This window comes from Bicyclus anynana, chromosome 18 (assembly GCF_947172395.1).
Source record: "Bicyclus anynana chromosome 18, ilBicAnyn1.1, whole genome shotgun sequence".
In the NCBI taxonomy this organism is placed as follows: domain Eukaryota; kingdom Metazoa; phylum Arthropoda; class Insecta; order Lepidoptera; family Nymphalidae; genus Bicyclus; species Bicyclus anynana.
In genome coordinates this window covers 8,406,227-8,429,999 of record NC_069100.1, presented here as the reverse complement: position 1 = coordinate 8,429,999, position 23,773 = coordinate 8,406,227, and the positions used below count along the sequence as shown (strand labels likewise).

At 33.5% G+C, this 23,773-nt stretch overlaps 4 protein-coding genes across 5 annotated transcripts in view; 2 read left to right on the top strand and 2 right to left on the bottom strand.

The window, feature by feature from the left end:
- The window catches only part of LOC112055658 (thyroid receptor-interacting protein 11), a 74,931-nt gene extending 65,893 nt beyond the window's left edge, over positions 1 to 9,038 (bottom strand). The window contains exon 1 of the mRNA XM_052886899.1: positions 8,725 to 9,038. Coding sequence (XP_052742859.1) covers positions 8,725 to 8,895 — 171 coding nt within the window. The 5' untranslated portion in view covers positions 8,896 to 9,038. The remainder of the gene's footprint in view (positions 1 to 8,724) is intronic.
- Positions 9,039 to 10,568: 1,530 nt separating this feature from the next.
- Positions 10,569 to 19,145, top strand: LOC112048263 (zinc finger protein 91). 2 transcript variants are annotated; one of them, XM_024085737.2, is made up of 4 exons: positions 10,569 to 11,024; positions 12,280 to 13,038; positions 13,672 to 15,165; positions 15,496 to 15,629. In XM_024085737.2, the coding sequence occupies exons 1-3, from the start codon at positions 10,734 to 10,736 to the stop codon at positions 15,151 to 15,153; spliced, it is 2,532 nt and encodes an 843-aa protein (XP_023941505.2). In that variant the 5' UTR covers positions 10,569 to 10,733; the 3' UTR covers positions 15,154 to 15,165; positions 15,496 to 15,629. The 2 variants fall into 2 exon arrangements, with proteins under 2 accessions (XP_023941505.2, XP_023941507.2); XM_024085739.2 differs by lacking the exon at positions 13,672 to 15,165 and having other exon boundaries at positions 10,578 to 11,024; positions 15,496 to 19,145.
- A 781-nt stretch (positions 19,146 to 19,926) lies between these two features.
- Positions 19,927 to 21,342, top strand: LOC112048272 (zinc finger protein 891). Its single transcript, XM_024085750.2, has 2 exons — positions 19,927 to 20,206; positions 20,520 to 21,342. The coding sequence occupies exons 1-2, from the start codon at positions 20,033 to 20,035 to the stop codon at positions 21,330 to 21,332; spliced, it is 987 nt and encodes a 328-aa protein (XP_023941518.2). The 5' UTR covers positions 19,927 to 20,032; the 3' UTR covers positions 21,333 to 21,342.
- A 745-nt stretch (positions 21,343 to 22,087) lies between these two features.
- The window catches only part of LOC112048277 (cuticle protein 19.8), a 38,790-nt gene continuing 37,104 nt past the window's right edge, over positions 22,088 to 23,773 (bottom strand). The window contains exon 6 of the mRNA XM_052886928.1: positions 22,088 to 23,523. Within this exon, the coding sequence (XP_052742888.1) occupies positions 23,407 to 23,523 (117 nt within the window). The 3' untranslated portion in view covers positions 22,088 to 23,406. The remainder of the gene's footprint in view (positions 23,524 to 23,773) is intronic.

The following is a 23,773-nucleotide window of genomic DNA, read 5'->3' as shown; positions in this document are numbered from 1 at the left end:
GAAATGATAAAAAATACATACTTATTACTTAAATAAACAATACTAGCGAACAATTGCGAATTCGTTCGCGTTTTTAGGAACAAATCCATCATACATGAGCGTAACCATCCTTGATAAATGGAATATCCTACACGAAATAAAAACAATTTTTCAATTTGAATTACTCGTACATACGAGACTCCTAAGATCAGGGTAGGGTTGGAGTAGAATAGGGGTGGGTAATGAGTCAAAGCGAAGCTTGACCGGTTAAAAAATAAAATTTAATATTATGTATTTTTTAATATTATTTATCTACATAATATCAAGTTTCAGGGTGCAGGGTCGCCACAAAGTATCTACTTATTCATCATCATCATTAACGACCCATATTCGGCTCACTATTGAGCACGAGACTCCTCTCAGAATGAGATGGAGTCTCATAGGCTAACAGTCCACCGCGCTTGCCCACACGTAGAGAATTAAAAAAATTTTTAGGTATGCAGGTTTCCTCACCATGTTTTTCCTTGACCGTTTGATTATTTTAATTTGTTTACTTAACCTGTCTAATATTTGTATTTTTTTAATATTTTTCTGTGATGAAAACTAAGACCATTCAACCCTCTCATTCACTCATTAGAACCCTCTAAATCTAAGCAGAAGACAAAGAACAGCAAACAAAGAAAAGAACAGACATTATGCGAATACATTCCACTTTGACCTATTGGCGGTTCGCATTTAAATCGATTCCAAATTTAAATCCATATATTCCATTCCAGATTTGAAATTCAAAAGCCCACCGTCCACGAGTTTGTGTTTTTTTATGATAATCGATTTATTTCGGTGTCATTGATCAATGGTCTATTTTAACCGACTTCAAACAAAGGAGGACTAAATTGTGTTAATTGGAGTGTATTTTTATACAGACTAAAATACGGTTTCACCCGCGTAGTTTCAGTTCCCGTGAGAATACGAGGATAAAATCTTAATATATAACTGCGAAGGGTCATTCATCAAGAAACTTCAAAAACCGCTTGATACACAAAGATGAAATTTGGAAGGAGGTAGTCTAGTTAGTAGGTATCCGCTAATAACGGATTTTGCGAGAGGGCCGGATTAAAGAGGTTAAAGAATCTCGTAAGTTTGTATGAAAGTTCTTATTTTTTTTATGCTAGAAACTTGAAATTTGGCAGGGTGGTGTTATATATATAACATGCGTAAATATAAATAGGTATAGGGTTTGAACGTTTACATAAATTTTCACGCGGAAGAAGTAGCTGGCGTCCGCTAGTATATCATATGACATTCACAAATAACGTGGCTTTCTAGTGATAAAAGATTAAAATTGGTTCAGTAGATCCAGAGACTCACCAACAACACCACAAACTATACTCTTTATAATATTAGTATAGATATATTAAGGGCTGCTACTAGACAGGAATGTAAGGGGTTTTCGAAACAATTTTCTTGTCGCGCCATAGTTAGAATACACGGACAGACCAACAGTATTGCGCTAGAGGCTCTGGACACAAGGGTGTTTTTTATCATCAACATTATCAGTATTTTTAAGCATGTCTAATATTCCCATTTCTTGTAAAACTAAGCGCCCTCGACATAGTCTGCGTTTAGACCTCTTTAATCCGACCCTGTCGCAATCCGTTCTTAGCGGTCGTCAACTAACTATAAAAATGGCAAATTTCATCTTTGGACGTCAAGGTATTCGATATTTCGTGATGATTGGCCTGTCGCTTTTATATAGAGTGCTCAGGAGTATTTCCCATAACTCTTTCAAGTTATATTCTATAAGGAACATTAATTAAAAAATTCTATGGGGTTCTAAAATTAATATTTTCGGAGTAAAAAGTATTTCTTTTGTAAATTGATCTTAAATTGTGTCCCTTAGACGCATCCTTATAATTATGACGTAGCCAAGTTTTACGTATTTTAAAATGCAAGGGTAAATAAAATGCGTGTGTTATATGGATAGTCGGAATTATTTGCATTACTTTGTATGAAAACATAAAAGTTTTTATTTTTTAGTTAAAGATATATTAGATAATATGCAGTTCGGCTCCTTTAAGTAGATTCGTCAATACTTTGAAGTTATGAGAAAAACTCCCGAGCACCCTGTAATGTTATTATTATTTTACTATGAGTGGATAGTTCAGGGGGTGGGGATCGGAACCCAGGACCTTTCGGATTTGAGCCCGGTCGGTTCTAAATGATTAATGCGCGAATCCGAATCACACTTGGCACATTTTTTATCTTCCAGGACAATGCTCCCGTCCTTTGTCTACGCTATTCGTCAATGTATCACAAGATATAATCTGTGATTCTAATTCAAGCTCCCAAATTCAAAGTAAATCGCTAGTTTATGCTAAACTAGCGGACGCCCGCGACTTCGTCCGCGTGAAAGTCGTTGTAAACTTTCAACTAACTATCCCCCCCTAGGAACCCCTATCCTACCCTACCCGATCCCAACCCTACCCCTACCCTACCACTACCCTACCCCTACCCTACTCTACCCTACCCCTGCACTACCTCTACCCTACACTACCCCTACCCTACCCCTACCCTACCCTAACATACCCCTACCCTACTCATTAAGGCTGCACTTTATTTATTCCTCCCACCGCGAGTCCCGTCGAGCGCGGCAACCGTTAACCGCGGTAACAAAAATAATCCTTAAAGCATGAATTATACTAATAGCATTAACAACTGAGTCTTAGGGCCATAAATCATTTCTCTATATCTATCTCGCTTGCACTTATGGGTCTTATGGAGCCGTCTAGTGAAGGGTGTAACAATGAAAGACATATTATCGATAAGTAAAGTTTATTATCGTATCTTGTTCACAAAATTAAAAAAATTAACAATATTTGATTTAATATAATACATATTTCATATTATATAATTATTAACTAAATAAAATTAATCTTCATCTGAGTCTTCATCATCAGAATCTTCGTCTTCTGCCAAATTTATTATATATTAGTATCCATAGTGCGCAACGAGTAACACATGAATGTATTTATTTAATTGCAGTAAACACATTTATAGCAAAAAAAATACGCAATGCAATTACATTAGAAACCGACCAATCAGAATCGTCCAAATCATTATTGACTCATCATTAGCACGTGCGCAGGTAGCCGTTTATCGATAATTAGGGTGCGCAGGTAGGCGCGCTGCACATTCCTATCTTTTTTGACTTTTATGACCGGACGACTCAGATGATAATGCGCATACTATAGTATTCACGCGCGATGGCTTAGCGTATTTCATGTATAACTTTGGTGTTTCTTTACCTATTTTTATGATTTTTATGATTTTTCTCTTTTTATTGAATAGGTAATAATGTTAACTTTCTTATTAGGGATGACTGATGAGTGTTATAAACATAAGAGTAGACAAATATAATTAGAAAGCTCCGAACTTCTAAGCTATCGGGAGTTACACGTGTTATTGTGAGTCAACCATAAAAGATAGACATATATATGCTGTTGTGTTTTTATAGATAATTTTAAGGAGAACATTTCCGTCATACATGATTTCTATATAGCTTTAACCATTAGGGCTGTACACGCGACGGAAGCTTAAAAAATTGAGTAACTTCTCCCGTTTTCTCAACATTTCTTTTCACTGCTCTGCTCCTATTGATGGTAGCGTAATGAAAAGTATACTATAACCTGCCCAGGAGTATGTAGAATAATTGTACCAAGTTTCGTTAAAATCCGTCCAGTAGTTTTTGTTTCTATAAAGAACATACAGACAGACAGACAGACAGACAGACAGACAGACAGACAGACAGACAGACAAAAATTTTACTGATTGCATTTTTGGCATCAGTATCGATCACTAATCACCCCCTGATAGTTATTTTGGAAATATATTTCATGTACAGAATTGACCTCTCTACAGATTTATTATAAGTATAGATAATTTTGGCGACAATTTCTAGCTACCTGGCGATTTGGTTCATCTAAATGACTATATATTTTATACCAGCTAATAAATATATTAAGTGTTTGTCTGTGTATTGTATAACTTATTAAACAACTCTCTCAATAAAGTGGTAGGCCCATTTTTGCAGGTTTTGAAGCTAATAAAAATCTAATGATTCGTAGGTAGTCGACGAAAGTTGGGACTCTTTTTTTAACCGACTTCAAAAAGGAGGAGGTTCTCAAGTTGACCGGTATCTTTTTTTTAGAGAATTTCCTTTTCTTCCAGAGGATAATCTGGCAAACTTTTAGCAATTATACAATGACGAAGTACTTGCCCCAGGCGTTCTGTAAAGTTTTAGCGCTGTAACATCCAAGTTAGAACCAACTTCCATGGCAACTTCGTTGCTCCGTTTACTATTGATACTAATATTATAAAGAGGAAAGATTTGATTGTATGTTTGTATGTTTTGTATAGGCTCTGGACCTACTTAACCGATTTGAAAAATTCTTCCACTGTTGGGAAGCTACACTATCATTGAGTACTATACGCTTCATTTTATACCCGTATTCCTACGGAAACGGGAACCACGCGGGTGAAACCGCGCGGCGTCTGCTAGTTAGTTATATTTTAATTTTAGAATCCTATAAAGCTCAAATTTAGTAGAAGCCTCAATAGGTCTACGGTAAGAGCGGTCGGACTCGTCACCGAGGGTGGTGGTTCGATCCCCGTCCCGTTGGTCTACTGTTGTACCCACTTCTAATACAGTCTTTCCCGACTAGTTGGAGGGGAACGGGAATATTGGTCATATTTAAAAAAGAAAAAAAAACATATGGCGAATATTTAAAAAAAAATTGGATCAAATGTGTCATAGGCGAAAAGTTCATCGACGTGTGTAAAACAGCGAAATTACTCCCCAGGATCGAATCACCGACGTTTCGATAGAAAGCCGAAGTCTCTATCACCGCGTCATTACGATGATAAAGCGAGGTAGGTAATAACCCCAGTTGGTCGTGAGTACAGTGTACCAGTAAAATGCCTGTAACTCGAAATGTCCGTTGGCGCGGGGTAGATAGGGTATCTCTGTTTGCACAGTGATACTGAGATAACGGAATTAGCTTTGGGATTGAAACCTGCAGCGGGCGGCTAGTGACGTTATGAACTATTTGTAACCGACTTCCAAAATACGATGATTTTTGTCTTTCCATGACCTAACAAATGAAATAATTAAAAATGGCTATGTAGTTAGTCTGTACGCCGTAGAAGTAGGTGCGGGAGGATTACCAGCAAAATCTCTCTATAACTTGCTTAAAGACCTTGACCTCTTTAGAAGTGCAAGTAGTTCTATATTAGAACGAGTATCCAAAACTGCTCTAATAGGATTTTACCAAATTTGGCTAGGCAGGGAGAACAACACGAGCAGAGAACGGGGTGTGTTGATCGATCGTCACAAGTTCAGGACGCTGCTCGGACTTTTTCTCTCTACCACGCGATGGACCCGGCACCCGCACGGTGAATCCATGGAATGCTAAGATATTCGTCTCTCTATGACATTATTATCAGCCGATAGTCGTCCACTGCTGGACATAGACCTCTTGCATGGACTTCCAAGCACAACGGTCTCGAGCCGCCAGCATCCAGCGGCTACCTGCAACCCGTTTAATGTCTTCGGTCCATCTAATTAGAGGTCGTCCAATACTGCAATTTCGGATGCGGAGTCGCTAATCTAGCACCTTGGGACCGCAACGTCCATCGGCTCTTCAAACTATGTGGCCTGCCCATTGCAACTTCAGCTAAAGCTATGTCAGTGACTTTGGTTCATCTGCGGATCTCCTGATTTGTGATACTAAAGTGGTAAAAGGCAAGTTTGTGATGAGATGAGATGATGCGTACCGACGTAAGTATCTCGAGAAGAAAAAGCTCAGCTAAAGTGTTTTATGTTCTGTCCTTGCAAATCAAATATTACTTTTTTTAATTCATATAAAACGTCACATCCTGACAATATTATAAAATCTCTCCCACTGCCAAGGGTCACTGGCAGAGATCTCTTATAGAGATAAGTGTTTCCTTGTCCACTGTTTTTCTTTTTACTTTTGTGTGTTACTAATATTGGTACAAAATAAATTGAAAAAAAAAAAAAAAATATATTTACTCATTGAAGGACTTTTTGTCAACCCCCCTAATTTTCGATAACAATATGCGGGGGTGACAGCACCTAGATACAAATATTTATTTATATTATTATTAGCAAAATATGGGTTGTTTATCATTGGGTTTTATTAAAGGGTGTTATGAAATCCTAAAACAAATGTTGTCTATTGAAACTTACTACTTTCTAATCTATCTATCTAATATGAACAGGTCAAATTCTGTACATTGAAGATATTTTGAAAATTTTAGTGGGGAGGGCATTATAATATAATCAATACTGAAGCCAATAATATATATGTTTTATTGTTTGTGTCTGAATTTTATGTTGACCGCGTCACGCTGGAACTACTAAATAAATTCAAATTAAACTTGGCACTACTTGAACACAGTGTAATTTCCCTTGAAAATTACCTATTGGAAAGGTCCACTTGGTAAAAGGAAAGTCTATAGGAAGGTGGGTAGACGATATTACCGCAGTGGCTGACCAAGGTTGGATGGAACTCAAAAAAGAAAGGGACAAATGGAAAAAGATGGAGGAGGCTTATACCCGAAGGGGCCCATTATTAACTAGTACATAACATAATTAATTATTGAGATAAATATACAGATTAGTTAGAATAGTTTTAAGATATTGATAAGTACTATCTAAATGAGAAAAATAAAGCTTATTATTACTACTTGAACACACGTCACTCAATCGTCACAGAAACGTCACAGAAATTAAAGGAGTGAAATAGGTTTCGAAAGTCCTGCAGTTTCAAAGTTACATTTGTAAAAATTGGTACGTGTACTACCAAAACAATATCAAAAATAATGTCATTCAAGATTTCTCAAACTTCTATCCTGAAAGAGTTAAAAAAGGGGTTGAAGTTTTTGGAGTTTACTCCTTAAGAATCGATTTTTCATATATAAAGCCCGGTATGAAAAAAATATGGGCAGTAAAATTGGATGAATGAATGAAAATGAATGGTTTTTGTGCGCATTTCTCACTTTCCAGGCATGAGTATTGAGAGGTACATAGTGTATACTGCGGGGCAACATACACCTATTTAGACAGTCAACCTGAATACTAGTATTTTGTATTTTTTAAACATTGTAAAAAAAATAAGAAAAAGTGTAAATAAATGAATAAGAGATTATTTTAGAATTAAAACTATTGTGAGTGTTATTCATATTAACTTATAATGAAACACTACTAAAACTCACGTGATACAATGTTGCAGTATGCCACTTTGCAAGAACCAAGTCATGACTAAGGGTCCTATATGGGTTTTAAACTAGTCGGGCATACTCTGACGTTGTATCACGTGAGTTTTAGCCTTGTTTTATAATAAATTAAAATAAGAGATTAATTACTTCAGTAATTGTTTGTTTTGATTTATTCTGATTTAGCAATTTTGTCCTAAAACACTCCAATATTATTTGGTGGAACTGGAAACAACAGGCAGGGGGCAACTGTGAAAAATCTGCAAGGGATCGAGAATTGAGGAGAAGCTTAGAGGAGGCCTTTGTCCTATGGGACAATCACATGAACTCTGAATAAAGGCTTTTAATTATTTTAGAACGAGCGGACGTCCCCGACTTCATTGTCATGATGATGAAATATCCCATAATAGCTCATAAGCATAAAAACCCCTTCTGTTGCCTTGTTAGATCTGTGTGATCGGTCCTTCAGTCTATATAAAATGGCAAACAGAAAGCATTAAACTGATATCAGTAGGCCTAGGTAGGTCACATTGGTAGTTGATATCAATACTTTCAAAGGATATTTAGAACACTTGAATTTATATATACTTAGATGTTTATAATAGAAACCACAACAATTTTTTTTTTATTTCACGTCAGTATGACACATATGCATTGACCTCTTATAATTAAAGGATGCACAATCATGTAGAAAATTTCACTTGAAAACTGGCCAATATTGCTTTGACAGTTTTAGAATTATTGGTAAAGAAAATTATACCTAAAGGCCTTTAAATATGGTCCAATGTTTAATAAAATTCAAAATTCAGAGCAAATTCAACCTTAAGGATTGAGGTTGATTGATTTAAGGTTGAATTTGCAAATGCGACTACTTGAATTGAGTGCCAAGAAGTTGTGTTTGGCACTCATTGAGTGGAGATGTTTTTTGTTTGCTCATTGTGCATCCACTTTTTAATAGGAGATTGATGCACATATGACTAACAAAAGATGGTTAGTATGTTATTTTCGTATTTAATTGTAAGTATAGAAGAAGCCAAAAATAAACTGTATTATTGCTAAATCATAATATAAGATTTGATGTTTACACTATTATCTTATCAGAAACATATCTCCTCTACATATAAGATTTATTACTTCCTAATCACTTTTAATTATGTTTAGCGCTCTAGGTTTTAGTAAATTGAGATATTAAACTTGTTTTCTTATGTTTAAGTTTATACATTCAGTCTTTTATGCGAGTTTTAAAATTAAAAATTGATGCTGGGTATATTAAGCTTCTGGACACAATAAAATGTCTATTAAAGTATATTGAACAGCCAATAGGCTATTAAAGAAGTAACCGCTGTTAGAAAATTGATTGAATAATTAGAAAAACATAACCTTCAATCAGCTGTCAAAACCGATATTACAATGATACTTTTACACCAAGTTTTTACACTCAAAACTGACCTCAGACTCTTGGTTACTGCACTTCTCTTCAAGCTCCTTTACTGAAGATAGCTCTCCAGAAGATCCTGCTTCGTTATCTGGACTAACACCTTCAGATAACACTTCTGTAGCAAAATTGGTAATCTGCCCTTTCAGGCTATTTAAACTCTGGTTCAGATTAAGCCACGACATTTTTTAAACATGAAATCAGGACCACATATCACAGAAGAACGATTGGCGTATAAATATTATAGAAATACTGATGTAAACAGTAAATAAACTGGCATTATTTTGCCATTGACAGGTTTCGCCTAGTTGGCAAAAGTCAAAACATAGCAATTTGCAGTAAAAGATGTCATTTTTGAATTTTGACAAACTTACCAGCTGACAGAACAGACAGACTATAAAATCAGCCGTTCCTTTTTTTCTGATTGCGTCGTGTTAGTTATATATATTAGGCCTAGTTCGGACTACTTTAGCATTTTTAACCGACTTCCAAAAAGAAGGATGTACGTATGTTTTGAGAGCCGTGATAGCCCAGTGGATATGACCACTGCCTCAGATTCCGGAGGGTGTGGGTTCGAATCCGGTCGGGGCATGCACCTCCAACTTTTCAGTTGTGTGCATTTTAAGAAATTAAATATCACGTGTCTCAATCGGTGAAGGAAAACATCGTGAGGAAACCTGCATACCAGAGAATTATCTTAATTCTCTGCGTGTGTGAAGTCTGCCAATCCGCATTGGGCCAGCGTGGTGGACTATTGGCCTAAGCCCTCTCATTCTGAGAGGAGACTCGAGCTCAGCAGTGAGCCGAATATGGGTTGATGACAGGACGTATGTTTTTCTTTTATGTATGTCCAGCGGTAATTCCGTCTTTTTAATATTGTGGACCGATTTTGAAAATTCCTTTTTGTTTGAAAGGGTATACTTCCAGGGTGGTCTCATTTTTTTCATATCAGGATCCGTTAATGGAATCCTGGAGAAAACGGGGGAACTTTCAAAAATCGTAGAAACGGCTAGTGCGATTGTTAGTTTATACATTAGGTATTTTAAAGCCCTACAGTTTTATTGAAGGTCTAGGCTTGATCTGATGATGAAGCCAAAACACAGACGATGGAACTCGTAAACGATTTACAGCAGTTACCTTGTGTTTGGGCTTGATTCATTTGTATTGATGAGACCTTCCACCCATATGGGTTGTGACTGCATTAGGGGTCTGGTGATGAAGACGGAGGACAGCTAAGAAACTCCTCATTGATTATGATAACTTTTGCGTGTTTTTGGATATTCATATTACATGTGGATAAAGGGCGAGCGAAATTTTGTAAAGGTAAGTAAAAAGGTAGTAAAAGTAAGGTAAAAGGTAGTATTTTCAAAATTGGGATTGTAGGACTTGGGTACTAATCATAAGAAAATAATTTAAACACTAAAAATAAAAAAAAATAAAAATTTTAATAAAAAAATTCATAAAATAACATAAAATATAACCTAAACTAAAATGTGTAACAAAAAAACCTAAACTAAAAAGTGCTACCTTCTGATCAGTTTGAAGGCGGTGCCAATCCAGTGTCGTGTTTTAATTAAAGCCGTTTCTGATAGAATTTTGTAATATCAATGGTTTGAATTGAAACATCATTGGCTTTGCACCGCCTTCAAACTGACTCTACAGTCAGGCTGCGACCAGCCGAATTTTTTTTTCTGATTTGTTGTTGATTGTGTCGAGTACGAACGATTTTTGGGCGTTTGCTGAAGAAGTCTATAACTACACAGATTAGATATTTACTATAAGTAAATATCTCTAATCTGTGTACCTAATCTTCATAGTTCATTTGTCGTCTGTGCACGTGCAGATATCTTTTTAGCCGTTTGTGGTGCAGTGCAGATATTATCTGTCATTTGCTGTCATTGACGTTAATAAACTATAAAGTTTTTAGCTAAAATTTCTCTTTTTAACTAACCATTTAATTTAATGAAAAAAGATTTATCTTTACGCAATAAAATAAATTATAATTGATTTTCGATTATAAAAGATGAACCAGGAATTTGTGAACAAATATGTCAAGTGTTATGAGAGACTCCGCAACAAAACAGTTCTAGTCGGTAGTCAAGAAAAGAAGCAAGACGATTTCAGAGAACCTTTGACTACGAAAAACGCGGTGAAGTATCTTCTACAAGGAAGTCTTAGGTTAAGAGTTTGTCGATACTGTTTGAATATCACAAGCAGATTGTCAGAATTTGATGAAGTACTGACATTGGCGGTAGACGGAGCTCTCCATGAGGTTACCATAAGAGATATAGTTGCAAGTTTTCACCCATACAAGGTAATTATGTTTTATTACATATATGATTATAAACAGCAAGACTTAAAAAAAATTTAATTGATTATTAGAGACAGGCGAATATCTTAACATTCCATGGATTCACCGTGCGGGTGTCGGGCCCATCGCGTGGTAGAGAGAAAAACTTCGAGCAGAGTCCTGAACTTGTGACTACAGGATGTAGGGTTAATGAATTGCTTGACGATCGATCAACACTTCCCGTTCTCTGCTCGTGTTGTTCTCCCTGCTTTGCCAAGCTATTATGTGCTATGAGAACAAACTTCATGAAAGCCAAGTCATCAACATTCATTGAGTATCCCATTAAGTCTGAAGCTGTGGGGGGTGCTTGCTATTTACCAGACATGAAGATAAGTTCATGCCATTAAAGAACCTAAAAATTTCATTATCATTATTCTTGACTAAAGACTAAAGACTTCAAGACTAAAATCTTTTTAGTCTTACATTGTTATTGCTTTGACAGCAACAATAATGTAAGGCTAAAAATTTGGTGTTTCAGTGCTTTGTCAACATTCTTCTTTTTGCAATAAGCTAGTTCCCACATACAGGGAAGAAGGAGTATTATTTAACTGTCAAGGATATCCTTAACCCAACACCCCATTGGTCACAAGTCCAGGGCTCTGCTCAGAGGTTTTCTTTCCCACACGGGATCTTAATTCCCTAATCCTAAGTCATCCTAAAATTTCTCAACAGGTGGGCCTGAAAATGCTCCACCCAGTTATAATTGAGAATGCTGCACCTCTATCTCTGCATGATCAAATCAGAAATGAGGAGATCCGCAGAAGAACCAAAGTCACAAATCGGTATAGTGGTAATGGGCGGGGCACATAGTTCAAAGAGCCGACAAACATTGTTGTCCCAAGGTGCTGGTATGGCGACCCCATACTAGAAAGCACAGTGTTGGCTAACCCTCCACCAGGTGGACTGACAACATTAAGCGAGTAGCAGGGATTCACTGGATGCAGGACACTCAGGATCATGATGTTTGGAAGTCCCTACAAAAAGCCTATGTCCTACAGTGGACTTCCATTAGCTGATATGGATGTCATCCTGAAATGAATTTATTTAAAGTTGAAATTTTTAGTTTTTGATATTTGCCAAGTCATAGTTTTAATAGCAAAAGTATTTGAGAGTCAAATTTCTTTCTATATTAAAACTGTTTTGTATGTGTTATTGTTATATTATGTTATAATTATTTGTTTTTTTTGTTTTCTCACACTATCCTTAAATCTTTTTCTAGGTAGCAGACGATGCAAACTTTCCAAACAAAATATGCAATGAATGTGTAAACAGAGCAATTAGCTGCTATTTATTCACTCAACAATGTGATAGAGCAGAAAGGGCTTTACGTAACTGTTTTGATGACATATATGATAAATTTGAAAAACTGGATTCATTAGAACCTATCAAAAGGAGAGGCAAACGTAAGCTTCACCCAAACCCTAATATAATATATGCAGAACATGAAGAGGTCATTGATTATGCTGAACCTGTGATCAACATTGTTAATGTAACCAACCAATGCACTGTACCAAGTAATACAATGAGCGAACTTGAATGCCAGAAATGTTGGCAGGTCTTACCAAACGTAGAATCATTGTTAAATCACGAGAATTCACATCCAAAAAGCATGTGGTACAATTGCAGATTATGTGGCAAATCATTTGTCAAACGTTCACTTTTAAGGAAACATATTAAACACACACATAAACAGAATAAAGAAACTATTGATGAATATAATGATGAAAATTTCAAATGTGTTGTATGTGGTACTGAAAATAAATCACTCACAGAACATTTGCAACATAATGAAAATCATAAGTTCTCCTCATTGGTCAAATCGTTGCTTCAGCGGAAAGTTGATACGTTATGTACAGTTTGCTTGGACAGGAGTTCTCATTTGATGAATATGAATGATGTTGTTCACCTTCATGGAGGTTATTCAGGCTCAATGGGTGATAAGAGTATCCAGAATATTTTAACTGCAACAATTCCAGATGTAAGTATTTTTGTTTTTTATGTAATCCATACTAGGGGTAGGGTAGTCAGGGAAGAAGCGCACATAAGTCAAAGTGAAGCTTGACAGGGTCCGCTAGTTGTGCTTTAAAATTCTGTTGTCTTGTGTAATGAGTGTACTTAATAAGTTTTATATTAGGGCACTCTGAAACTGATGGATAATTTTAAAGCTTTTTGTATTTTAATTATAAGGTAAAAACAAAGTGAAAATGTTTTTTTTATACATTAGGCCTGATGGCAATGAAGTCTCACAGTAAAACATAATGTACCCTATGATAAAGATTCTTACCTATAAAGTGCTTAATCACAATTTGATGCATTAAAATTTTTACAAATTGGATTTTAAGCAGCACAGAGGTTGAGGACATTGATATCACATCAAATCTTGGCTACTTTTCATGTACTGAGATTATTAATAGTCATAGGCATAGGTTTTCATTAAATGTAAACAGTAATTTTTTTCATTAATTATTCTTGTTTTTCAACAATTTTTGTACTCATTCTGCATATATAATTGGAACTTAAATAACATAACATAAAGTTCCAATAAAAAATCACTCTTATTTCTTCTTAAAAGCATTTGTTTTCACATGATTAAATGTATTAGATGTTTTAGCCACGCAAATATAAGTATGAGGAATTATTAATTCCACGAAAGGCTGAAATTGTGAAATTAACAAAACGGATAAAGAAAAATAAAAACATGGAATTGAATTCTCAAGAGACCAATGATAATTTTGCTTTTAGTCCACCAATTTTATTATATAAAGCTGATGTTGGATTTACAAGTTCTATCACATTTAGATTTTCTAAGCCTGAACAAGGTTCAAATAAAATAAGAATTCTAGAATGTGAAACCAATGATAGTCACGCTACTGTTTGTGAAATGTCAATAGAAGAACAAAAAACTACAATTAAATCTAAATTCTTGTCAGAATTTGCTTCACCAATTGTTGTAAACAGAAGTGATTTTCCAGATAATGGAAAATTCATTACATTTGTTTTTTCAAATCCTGGACATCCAAGTGAATTAGAAGTTCGAGAAAGTGATGTTCATGAACGTGAAATTCTTGTTGATGATTTTCATATTAAAATAAATTCATCAGATATTTTATTGAAAGATGAACAAATTATCACAGATAAATCTCGAATAAGTTCGTGTAAAATATGCTGGATTTTTAAGACTGCAACTTGTAATAATTGTTTGAAAAATTCAATTCCAATTTCTCAAGATGAAAAATATAATTATTTTACGAAAAAATATGATTGTAAACATTGTTGGGTTTTCGATAAAGCTGGAAAATGTGGTCACTGCACAAAACTTGATTGTAAAAAGAAATTAGACACAGAAATAGATGTGGTACTAGATGTAAATGGAGCTGGTAATGAACTTTCAGGAAAACCACCCATAACTGATGCTAAAGTACAGAAGATGTGGCAGTGTAATGTTTGCTTATCAAATAATGATAAAAATAGATCAACATGCATTTGTTGTGATGAAGAAAAAGTTAAAAAGGAAAACGTGTTTACAAGTTTTAAAGAAAGAAATATTTTTCGTACTGAGATAAGAAATTTTACTATTGATAGTAGTATAAAAGGTTGTCCGAAATCTCAAAATATTACAAAGGAAAACACTATTTACAAAGATGTAATTGATGAGACATTGGAAATCTTAAATAGTGACACAGAAAATAATTTTCCATGTGTAAAAGAATGTGATTCAATTATCAATACAGACAATCTGCCTGACAATACTAATAATAATTTAATCCATATAGCAAAGATTGAGCATTTGGGCGATGATTCCAAAATGGACATAGAGATAACATATTTAAATAATAATTATAAGATTGTAGAAGAAATCAATGAATATAATAACAATATTTCAAAAATTGAACATATGGATACATCTGAATATCAACCACCAAAATCAAACTTGGATTTTTCAAGTATACAAGGATTGTCAAATATTAATACCGGTGTAGGAACTTATCAAAATGCTTCTCAATATACATTCAGTATAGGAAAAGGCAATTCTAAGGAATATAAAAATAGACCAACCAAAAGAGCTTCAAGGAGACTTGTGTCTTATAAATAAGATTTTCTTAATGTAAGACATTGCTCTATTATGAATGTTGTGACTAGGGATTAGCTTAATAGTAATTTTGCTTCGACTTTATTTCACTAAAGTTAAAAAAAATATGAAAAAAAAAAACATATTTTGCAAATCCCTAGTTTGTCTAATTTCTTAGTTTTTTTATATATTTATTATTTAATATCAGTAAATCTGCTGAATTACAACTACAATATTAATAAATAGTGTTTCATTTATCATAGGTTAGGTAAAATTTATTCATTTCTATTTATTTACTGAAATACTACTCACAGTCCCCAGCTTTTTTTCAATTTAGTTTAAATGCGTTTTTTTGTTTTGTTGCAGATCAACCTTACCACCTACACTGGAACTAAGATATGTGATAAATGCTATAACCATGCAATATCCTCTTATGTTTTTATTATAAAAATTCGCCATGTTAGAAGTAGATTGAATACTTGTCTTAGCGGCATGCTAGATAAACTAAGTAGTATAGATGATTCTGATAAAAATTTAATGATAGAAATATCGCAAGATACTATACTACCAATTTTTGAATTAGATGAAGTAGAGGAACCACCAAAAATTTATGATGAATATGAAATTCTAGAAGATGAGTTCAGAATATCTGATTCAGAAAGCTGCGATTCAATAGAGAGCGATAGTTTAAATGATACCGATCATAATTTCGATGTTAAACCTCTAAATAATGTGAATAAAAGTGCAATCAAAACATATACAAATGTCAAAAAGTTGGTCAACGGTTACCAAAACGATTATGGTAATAGTATATTCAGAGATGTGTGTAGTGAATTTTTAACGTTCAACAAAAAGTTTAATAGGCCTAAACATATACCGAAGTATAGGTATACATGTCCATTTTGTAATAAGCACTTCATATCAGATTATTTCCTTAAAAAACACATATTAAAACACATACAAAGAAAAGTTCAATGCAACATATGTTTGCATTATTTCAATTCGAAATTCAGTCTTTTTGAGCATAAAAAAGCAGCGCACATATTACAATTGGAAGAGTACATGACTTGCAAGTGTTGTGGCAGGACATTTAGCAATATAAAGAAGATGAAGTCTCATCAAAAGAGTCACAGGATTAAGGATTGTCAACTGTGTGACAAATTGTTCTTACTCCAAAAACATTACGACATCCATATGCAACGTCATGCGATTAAATTCAATGCATATAAAAACGAAGATGTTCAAACATGCAGTTTTTGCCAAAAGGCATGCTCGAACGAAAATGAGCTCTCTCTGCATGTAAATAAGGTTCACCTTCAAATGAAACCGTACAGCTGTGATATGTGCGATCGACAATTTTACACTGAAACCAATCTTTCGAGTCATAAAAAACTTCATAGTCTATTTTCCAAGGAAAATTGCGCTTTTTGTCGTAAAACTTTCAAATGTCGCAAAGATTTAGTCGTCCATGTTAGAAAGCATATAGGTATGAAACCACACGTTTGTCCTGTATGTAGACAAACTTTCTATTCTGATGGCAATTTAAAAAAACATATGAGGATATTCCATGGTGGTATATATTCTTGCAGGCTTTGCAGGTCAGTGTTGCCTAGTCAACTAGAGCTAAAGTCGCATATAAATCTTATACATAGTTCTATGTAGCATTTACTTTAACAATATTGCACTGAATAAAAGGGAATTTATATTATAATATAGTTATACTTAATTTTAGTTATTAACATAGTGTTACATTTGTAAATGTTCTTGGACTCTGGTAGTACCTATAAGAAAATTGTTATATATGAAATTCTTGAGGACAACATTTGAAAATTCAAATTAGATATATTTTTTTTTAAATTTTGCAAAAAATGTTCTTTGTAAGATTATATTGCAGAAATATGTATATAAATAAAACCATGAAAAGGAGACAGACTATCCATATTAGTGTAATTTAATAAAAATAAATAATTTTAGACTGCTTTAATTTTAGTTTGATTGATTTTTGCATAATCATTAATATTATCAAGTACTTGCATTATAAAATGCAGGATTTCAACAAAAAACTAGTGACAAAAAAGATTACCTATATGAAAGTGATTTATTTTTGGTGATTTTGATTTATAATAAATTAGGATAATTTTTTTCTGTAACATTCTTAGTAAAATGGTCAATCTCCTTTTTTGGTTTATTATGATTTTTACTAAATACCTTTAGGTTTAGTTTAGGTATAGGTTAGCTTTGCCGATACTGTACTTTTTTTTTTTAATTTTAGATTACAAAAATGGACTAAACTAAAGATGCTGCTGATTATAACCTGTATGTACATTTGGATGATCAATTAATTTACAACAATATATGCAAATATAATGTACAATTTATATGATTTAAGATAATAATTAGGAATTACAAAAGTTATAGCCACATATTTACTGCACAATATGTTTATTTAAGTCTTGAGGGTGTATTGTATACAGCAATCTTTATGATTCAGGTATTCTATGTATTATCTAGGTAATGTATAGATACCGGGGCATTTTGGCAATGTATGAAATATGAAATGTTTTTAATAATGGTTTTGCGGCTCTGGGTTCTAGCTTTGTTCACAACAGTAACGTAAATTGGTAACATGCCAGACTAACAAAGCCATCATTTTTCAATACTCAATACTCACCTCACTCAGGCCGCGGCAGCACACGTGGAAAGGTGCGCAGAATAGGTTGCGCACAAAAAAACGTAACGCTGTCATTCGTTCATCGAATTTTGCTGCCCATTATTTTTTATTATATGAAAAATCGATTCATAAGGAGTAGGAAAAATGTTCGCTTAAAATAAATAATATGACAGTGCCTTAACGTATGTTTTCAACTTTAGGGGCTCCGCTTAGCCAGAGAAAAAAAAATTACCTTTTTTTTATTTTATACATATTATATTTTTTTTTATTTTTCATTTTATTTTTAAAGAAAAGAGATTTACCTGCGATTTACTAATTTTGCATTAACACGTAAGGGGCCTCTGGATTCCGGGGGCCCCGTATTATACGGCTGATACGGCGGCTTGTGGCTTTGAAAGTGCACAGAAGTAAAGATTACGCAATGAAATGAACTGATTACACTGCGTATATTTCTGCCTACCGTCTTTTACATACATTACCGGCTGCACATTAGATATTGATAGAATACCTAGGTAATGTATGCAATGGACAATCATATTCGTATTATTTAATATATTGTCAGAATACCCTCGTCCCGCAGTATTATATACATCGCTTATAGCTTGGCAACTTCGTTCTTAACACTCCCGAAGCGGGAGCGGGCGGGGGGGGGGGGGGGGTGTTATAGCGATGAATGATAAACCCACGACTGACGCATCTAAATTCCCCGCACGCACAACTTCACACCCGCGAACATCTTGCGCCAAACTAGGCTTTGTATAGAACAACGGATTGTACAGATTGCCCGACATAAACAAGTGTAGGCGATAAACTTTTATATTAAACAGCATGGAGAAATCGGGAACCATAACCAATTTGTTAATATATTTCTCATTATTAGAGGAGATTCTCAATAGCTGTTTTATAAGATTATCTCCCTATAAAGGAATCATTAGCGCTGTCTGTTTTGTGATGTTTTCATACCACGATAACTCTCCAATTAGAACCCGTCTAGTTAAAAACATCGCAAGATGCTATAGCACTTAATTCGAGGCTCAATATATGTTTTCCAAGTTTTGAATTTAATTAGGTATTGCCCATCTAAGCTAAGGTGTAAATCCTAAACGATGCCTTCAAAATACTGATATTAAGAAATTATGTCTCGTGTAAGTTTAAAATCCTTTTGTTGTTAGCAAAACAAACATACATAATAAGTAAATATTCTTATATTAATTAGAGAAGTAGGTACCTACCTAAAAGTTAGTAGGTAGGTAATAGGTAAAAATATGGTTCTTTTCATAAGCACAATCTATACCTAAGAAATTAAGTATGTTACAAGAGTAATAATATACGTTACCTATACATACATTGTTTGTTTTTATTCATATTCATTCACTTACCCTCTGCCTTCAAATAATCAATGCATACCCACAGAACAAAGATGATCCAGAATGAGTCTACAAGCAGCGTGGTGAAGCCGGTGAAACCCATAAAAAAAGTCTCGCGTCTCCTTAACATCCGTTATACACCTATGTACAAACTATTTCTTAGTATTTCAAAATATAACACTACCTAATAACAATTACGTCAATTAATACAGTAATCAATAATCTATATATATATAAAAGAAAGTCGTGTTAGTAACTCCACTTATAACTCAAGAACGGCTGAAACGATTTAGCTGAAAATTGGCAGGGAGGTAGTTTAGAGCCAGGAGAAGGACATAGGATACTTTTTTTTTTATACTTTTATTTTACGGGTAGGGTAGGGTAGATACAATACAAGTACTCTTATTTTGTTACTTTTGGGAACAGTTTTAAAATATTTAAAAACATATGACTCTTTGTCTTGCACTGACTACGACTATTTGGAACGACTACGACACCGTCGAAGTTCGTGCGCTCTATCTGCCTATTATTCATTAATCTGTGTGATTAGTGTAAAAAAATGATTAGAATTCAAAATTAGGAAATGACTTATATCTTAGCTATTCATGTGTTTAAGCATTTGCAAAGAATAGAAGTAACACATTTTTTTATTTGTATAGTCCAAGGGTCATAGATAATACACTAAGATCATAGAGAAGAGAAATGTTGTACAAATTGTTTGAAAAAGCTAGAACCAAGAGCTTGTCGAAGTAATTAATAAAAAAAAACAAAATGTCAAAAGAAAAGTTTGTAAACAAAAACAAACGAAAACTTTCTTTCGAATTAGTTTGCGGAATGTAATGTATTTTCAAATTGAAATCAAACAATGGAAGGAATAAACGTTTTATTAGGTTCAATTATAAATAAAAATGTGTGTTTCTTGTGTTTTAAAGAAAGTATGAATTTACAAAACGTCTATGATAGACTCGAAATTAGGAGTCAACGTTTTAATGAAAATTTAACTTTAAACGATATGATTCTAAATTTGTTGCCTTCATTCGTAAGTATAACTGTTATTTTATTATATAAAAATATTTAAACTAAACGATAAGTATGCCAGCTTAAATGTTCTAACTTACTTAAATACCTACCTACTTAATTGATTTTATGTGGGCTCGGGGTTTAACTTTCACACCATTATTGATAGGTATGATGACAGAAATTTGCTAAATTGCCCAAAACAAATTATAAAAAATATACTTAACTCTATCCAACTATCCCAGATGTGCTTAGACCATTAATGGTTTAAGCAGATGGCGGATACTATACTAAAGTAGTAGTTAGGTATCTAAATGGTTAATGTTTATTTTCAGGAGCTGACATTTACTAAGTCCTGTGTAGACTGCGCAGACCTAATCATCAGAATGTATATTAAAATACACAGAAATAATGTCATGAAAAAAATCATTAATAACATTGTTGATACTATTGATAAGGAAATAAGTAAAAATAATTTATCCCTCTTACAAAATCATGGTAAAATAGATATAAATATAAATTTTCATAAAATTATGAAACATTCAGTTAAGATTTCCCAAAATTACAACTTATGTAATACAGTAGACGAAATTTACGATGATAACATTGCAAATAAATCTGAAGAAAAGAGTCAAGAAAACCAATGTTTAATTTGTTTTAAGTTACTTGATAATATCAAAGACTATAAAATCCATGTGAAAGGTCATAAACGAAAACGTAAAACAGTTGATTACCACTGTAATTATTGCAATTACAAAAGTCCATCCAAACAGTCACTACAGGGGCACATTAATAAGAAACATTTAAAAATCAAACCACATGTTTGCAACATATGCTACAAACATTATTACCATAAAAAGAATTTAATTGAACATGAAAAAATACACTCACAAATCAGGAATGAAATTTGCGAGGTATGTGGTGATAGTTTTATTCATAAAAAGAATTTGCTTGAACATCTGAAGCTACATTCAGGTGAGAAGCCTTACCAATGTGAAGTGTGTGACAGGAGATTTATAACTTCAGGCCGTAGATTGGAACATATAAAGAGATGTCACAGTGAAAAGAATGAATGTTGTTTACTGTGTGATAAAAAGTTTAGTCTGATCAAGGAGTTGACTCGACATATTAAGACAGTTCATTCATAGCTTAAAAATTCAGTCACAAATTTGGCTATTTCATGCTGATATCAAACGGTACATACACGGTAAATTCATAGACTGCTAAGATATTTGTAATGCAATGTTTGTGGCACTTTTTTGTATAAATCATGTATGAGCTTATATTATAGATGGTGGTTACTAACAGTAAAATACTGTTGAGTTAACAAATCCTGAAGTTTTGTCTTAGTTTGAATCTTAATATGCTCAATAAATATTTGCTCAAAACTATCTAAAAATAATTGAATAGGTGCAATCAGATTGCATTATTACCTAATTATTAGTTGGAAATTTTCTAGTTATTATATTAACAACAGTTTTTAAAATATTAAAAAACATATGACTCTTTGTCTCGTACTGATTCGACAATATATTAGTTTTTGAATTTTGTATTTGGAACGTCTACGACACCGTCGATTTCCGTGCGCCTATTATTCTTTAATATGTGCAGTGTTACCAACTCTCCAAAATATCCCTAAATTTTGTGTCAAAAACCCCTAAAAGCGCCTTAATTATTTAGTTGTCCCCCTAAAAAATATAAATTCATAAAATTTTGAAATATGTGAACATAGTGTTTTTCAGATAGGGTATGTTGACAGCTTATTTGACGATTGAAAGTTTTCCGCAATTCACGATAATAGTATGTATTATGAATGTCATAAGGCAACTGTTACCATACCCATGTTATCTGAAAAACATTTTACTATTATTATATTCTGGGAAAAAAGTAAAACTCTGCAATATTTGTTTTATATAAAAAGGTGTATTTATAAAAAAGAGGCAAGAAGGTACAAAGGGAAACTATTTTTGTTTCACATTCCAATAAATATCCATAGTAAGATTTACGATTAGTTACCTCAGTATGTTATTAATAATACAACTATACAATAAATATACACTTAAAGGCAGTGAAAAATGAGTATTTTACAATTACTTAACAGTATCATTAACCATTAATATTTAATATTGAAAAATGTCTGAAGAAAATAATGAAAAATCTGTCTTATAAATACAGAATTCTATTATTATTGTTCATTAGTGTAGATGATTGTTTTTTTATATTGCTATATTTACATATAGCTATATAAAATATTGCCAATAAAAGTATTTTTTTAAAATAGTTCGTGATAATAAAGCTACTGAATTTATTTGATATGGAAATAAATATATTAAAAGGGGTCATGACGGGCAGACTCTTGGGCGCCTTTTTTTATGGTTGCCCAAGTTATATATGTATTTTGTCAACCATAGAAAATACGTCACAGATTGGCATTGGTGTATCTATGATTTTTTGCTAGGGTGGGCCTGGCCCCCGCACATCAAGTCTATTATTATTAGTATCATAAAATAATTCCATATCGCTCGCCTACTCTAGGATTTTCCTAGAGTAGGCACAGGTCCATACTAGGGTGGGCGCGGCCCACCCGGCCGCCTATGCAGATTGATCAACTCTTAATTTCATTTTTAAATTTTTGTAGCAAGTTTTTTATTTCTATGTATACACAATGTAGTTTTAAGTTTTATTTTTATACTTAGGTACAGTACCTATAGTAAAATTGAACCCTAAATAAAAAAATAAAATCATTAAAAAAATTGTTTTTCTTTTGCTATGATAATCTTGATTTTGGTAATTTGGTAACTCTGTTGAAGCCTACATATATAATTAAATTGCTTAAGTAAGACTTAATATTATTACTATTTTATATTTACCAATTAAAATAACTTAATAGTAGGCACATTTGATGTTTACATGAAAGTATTTTTTTTACTTTACAAAGATGTATGATCTTATTCATGAATATTCACATTTTCATGTTGGGATTTATATACTACTAAGTAGCGCCATCTGTTAATAAAAGGCACAAATTATGGTCAATTATATTAGTCTGTATGATAATGAAATGATTACTGTTAGCGCCATCTGTTGGTGGATGGATCAACGATTGGTGAAAAACATTCTCAATAATTTACATTTTTGAAATAATATTCTGCAGCATAAAAATAAATCACATTTAATTATTCTAAGTGGCATTTCTTGGTCATGTTTTAAGGTTTCTAAATTCTAATAATGGTAGCCTTCGCCTTGGTTAGGTGGGATGTATGGTTGTCCGGGTCCCGACGGGTAGCCGCCTCCTTGGGTGGGCTGGTCGGGATATCTGGCTTCGCCTTCGTAGGTCACCTGAAACATTAAGGATTTACATTACCTACTGGTTGTTTGGTTTTGACATACCTACATACTGTCTAAAAATAATTTTTAGGCCTGAGCCATTTAAAAATAATGAATTTTCACCGTTTAAATTTAATCTTGAATTGAGCGAATGATTTTCAGCCAAGATTTATTTCTTTAGCGTTAGCGTTTGTCGAAAGAGAATCGATATGTTACATGGCTAGAGGCTCTATCGTAGCTGCGGATTTCACTAACATTCGTG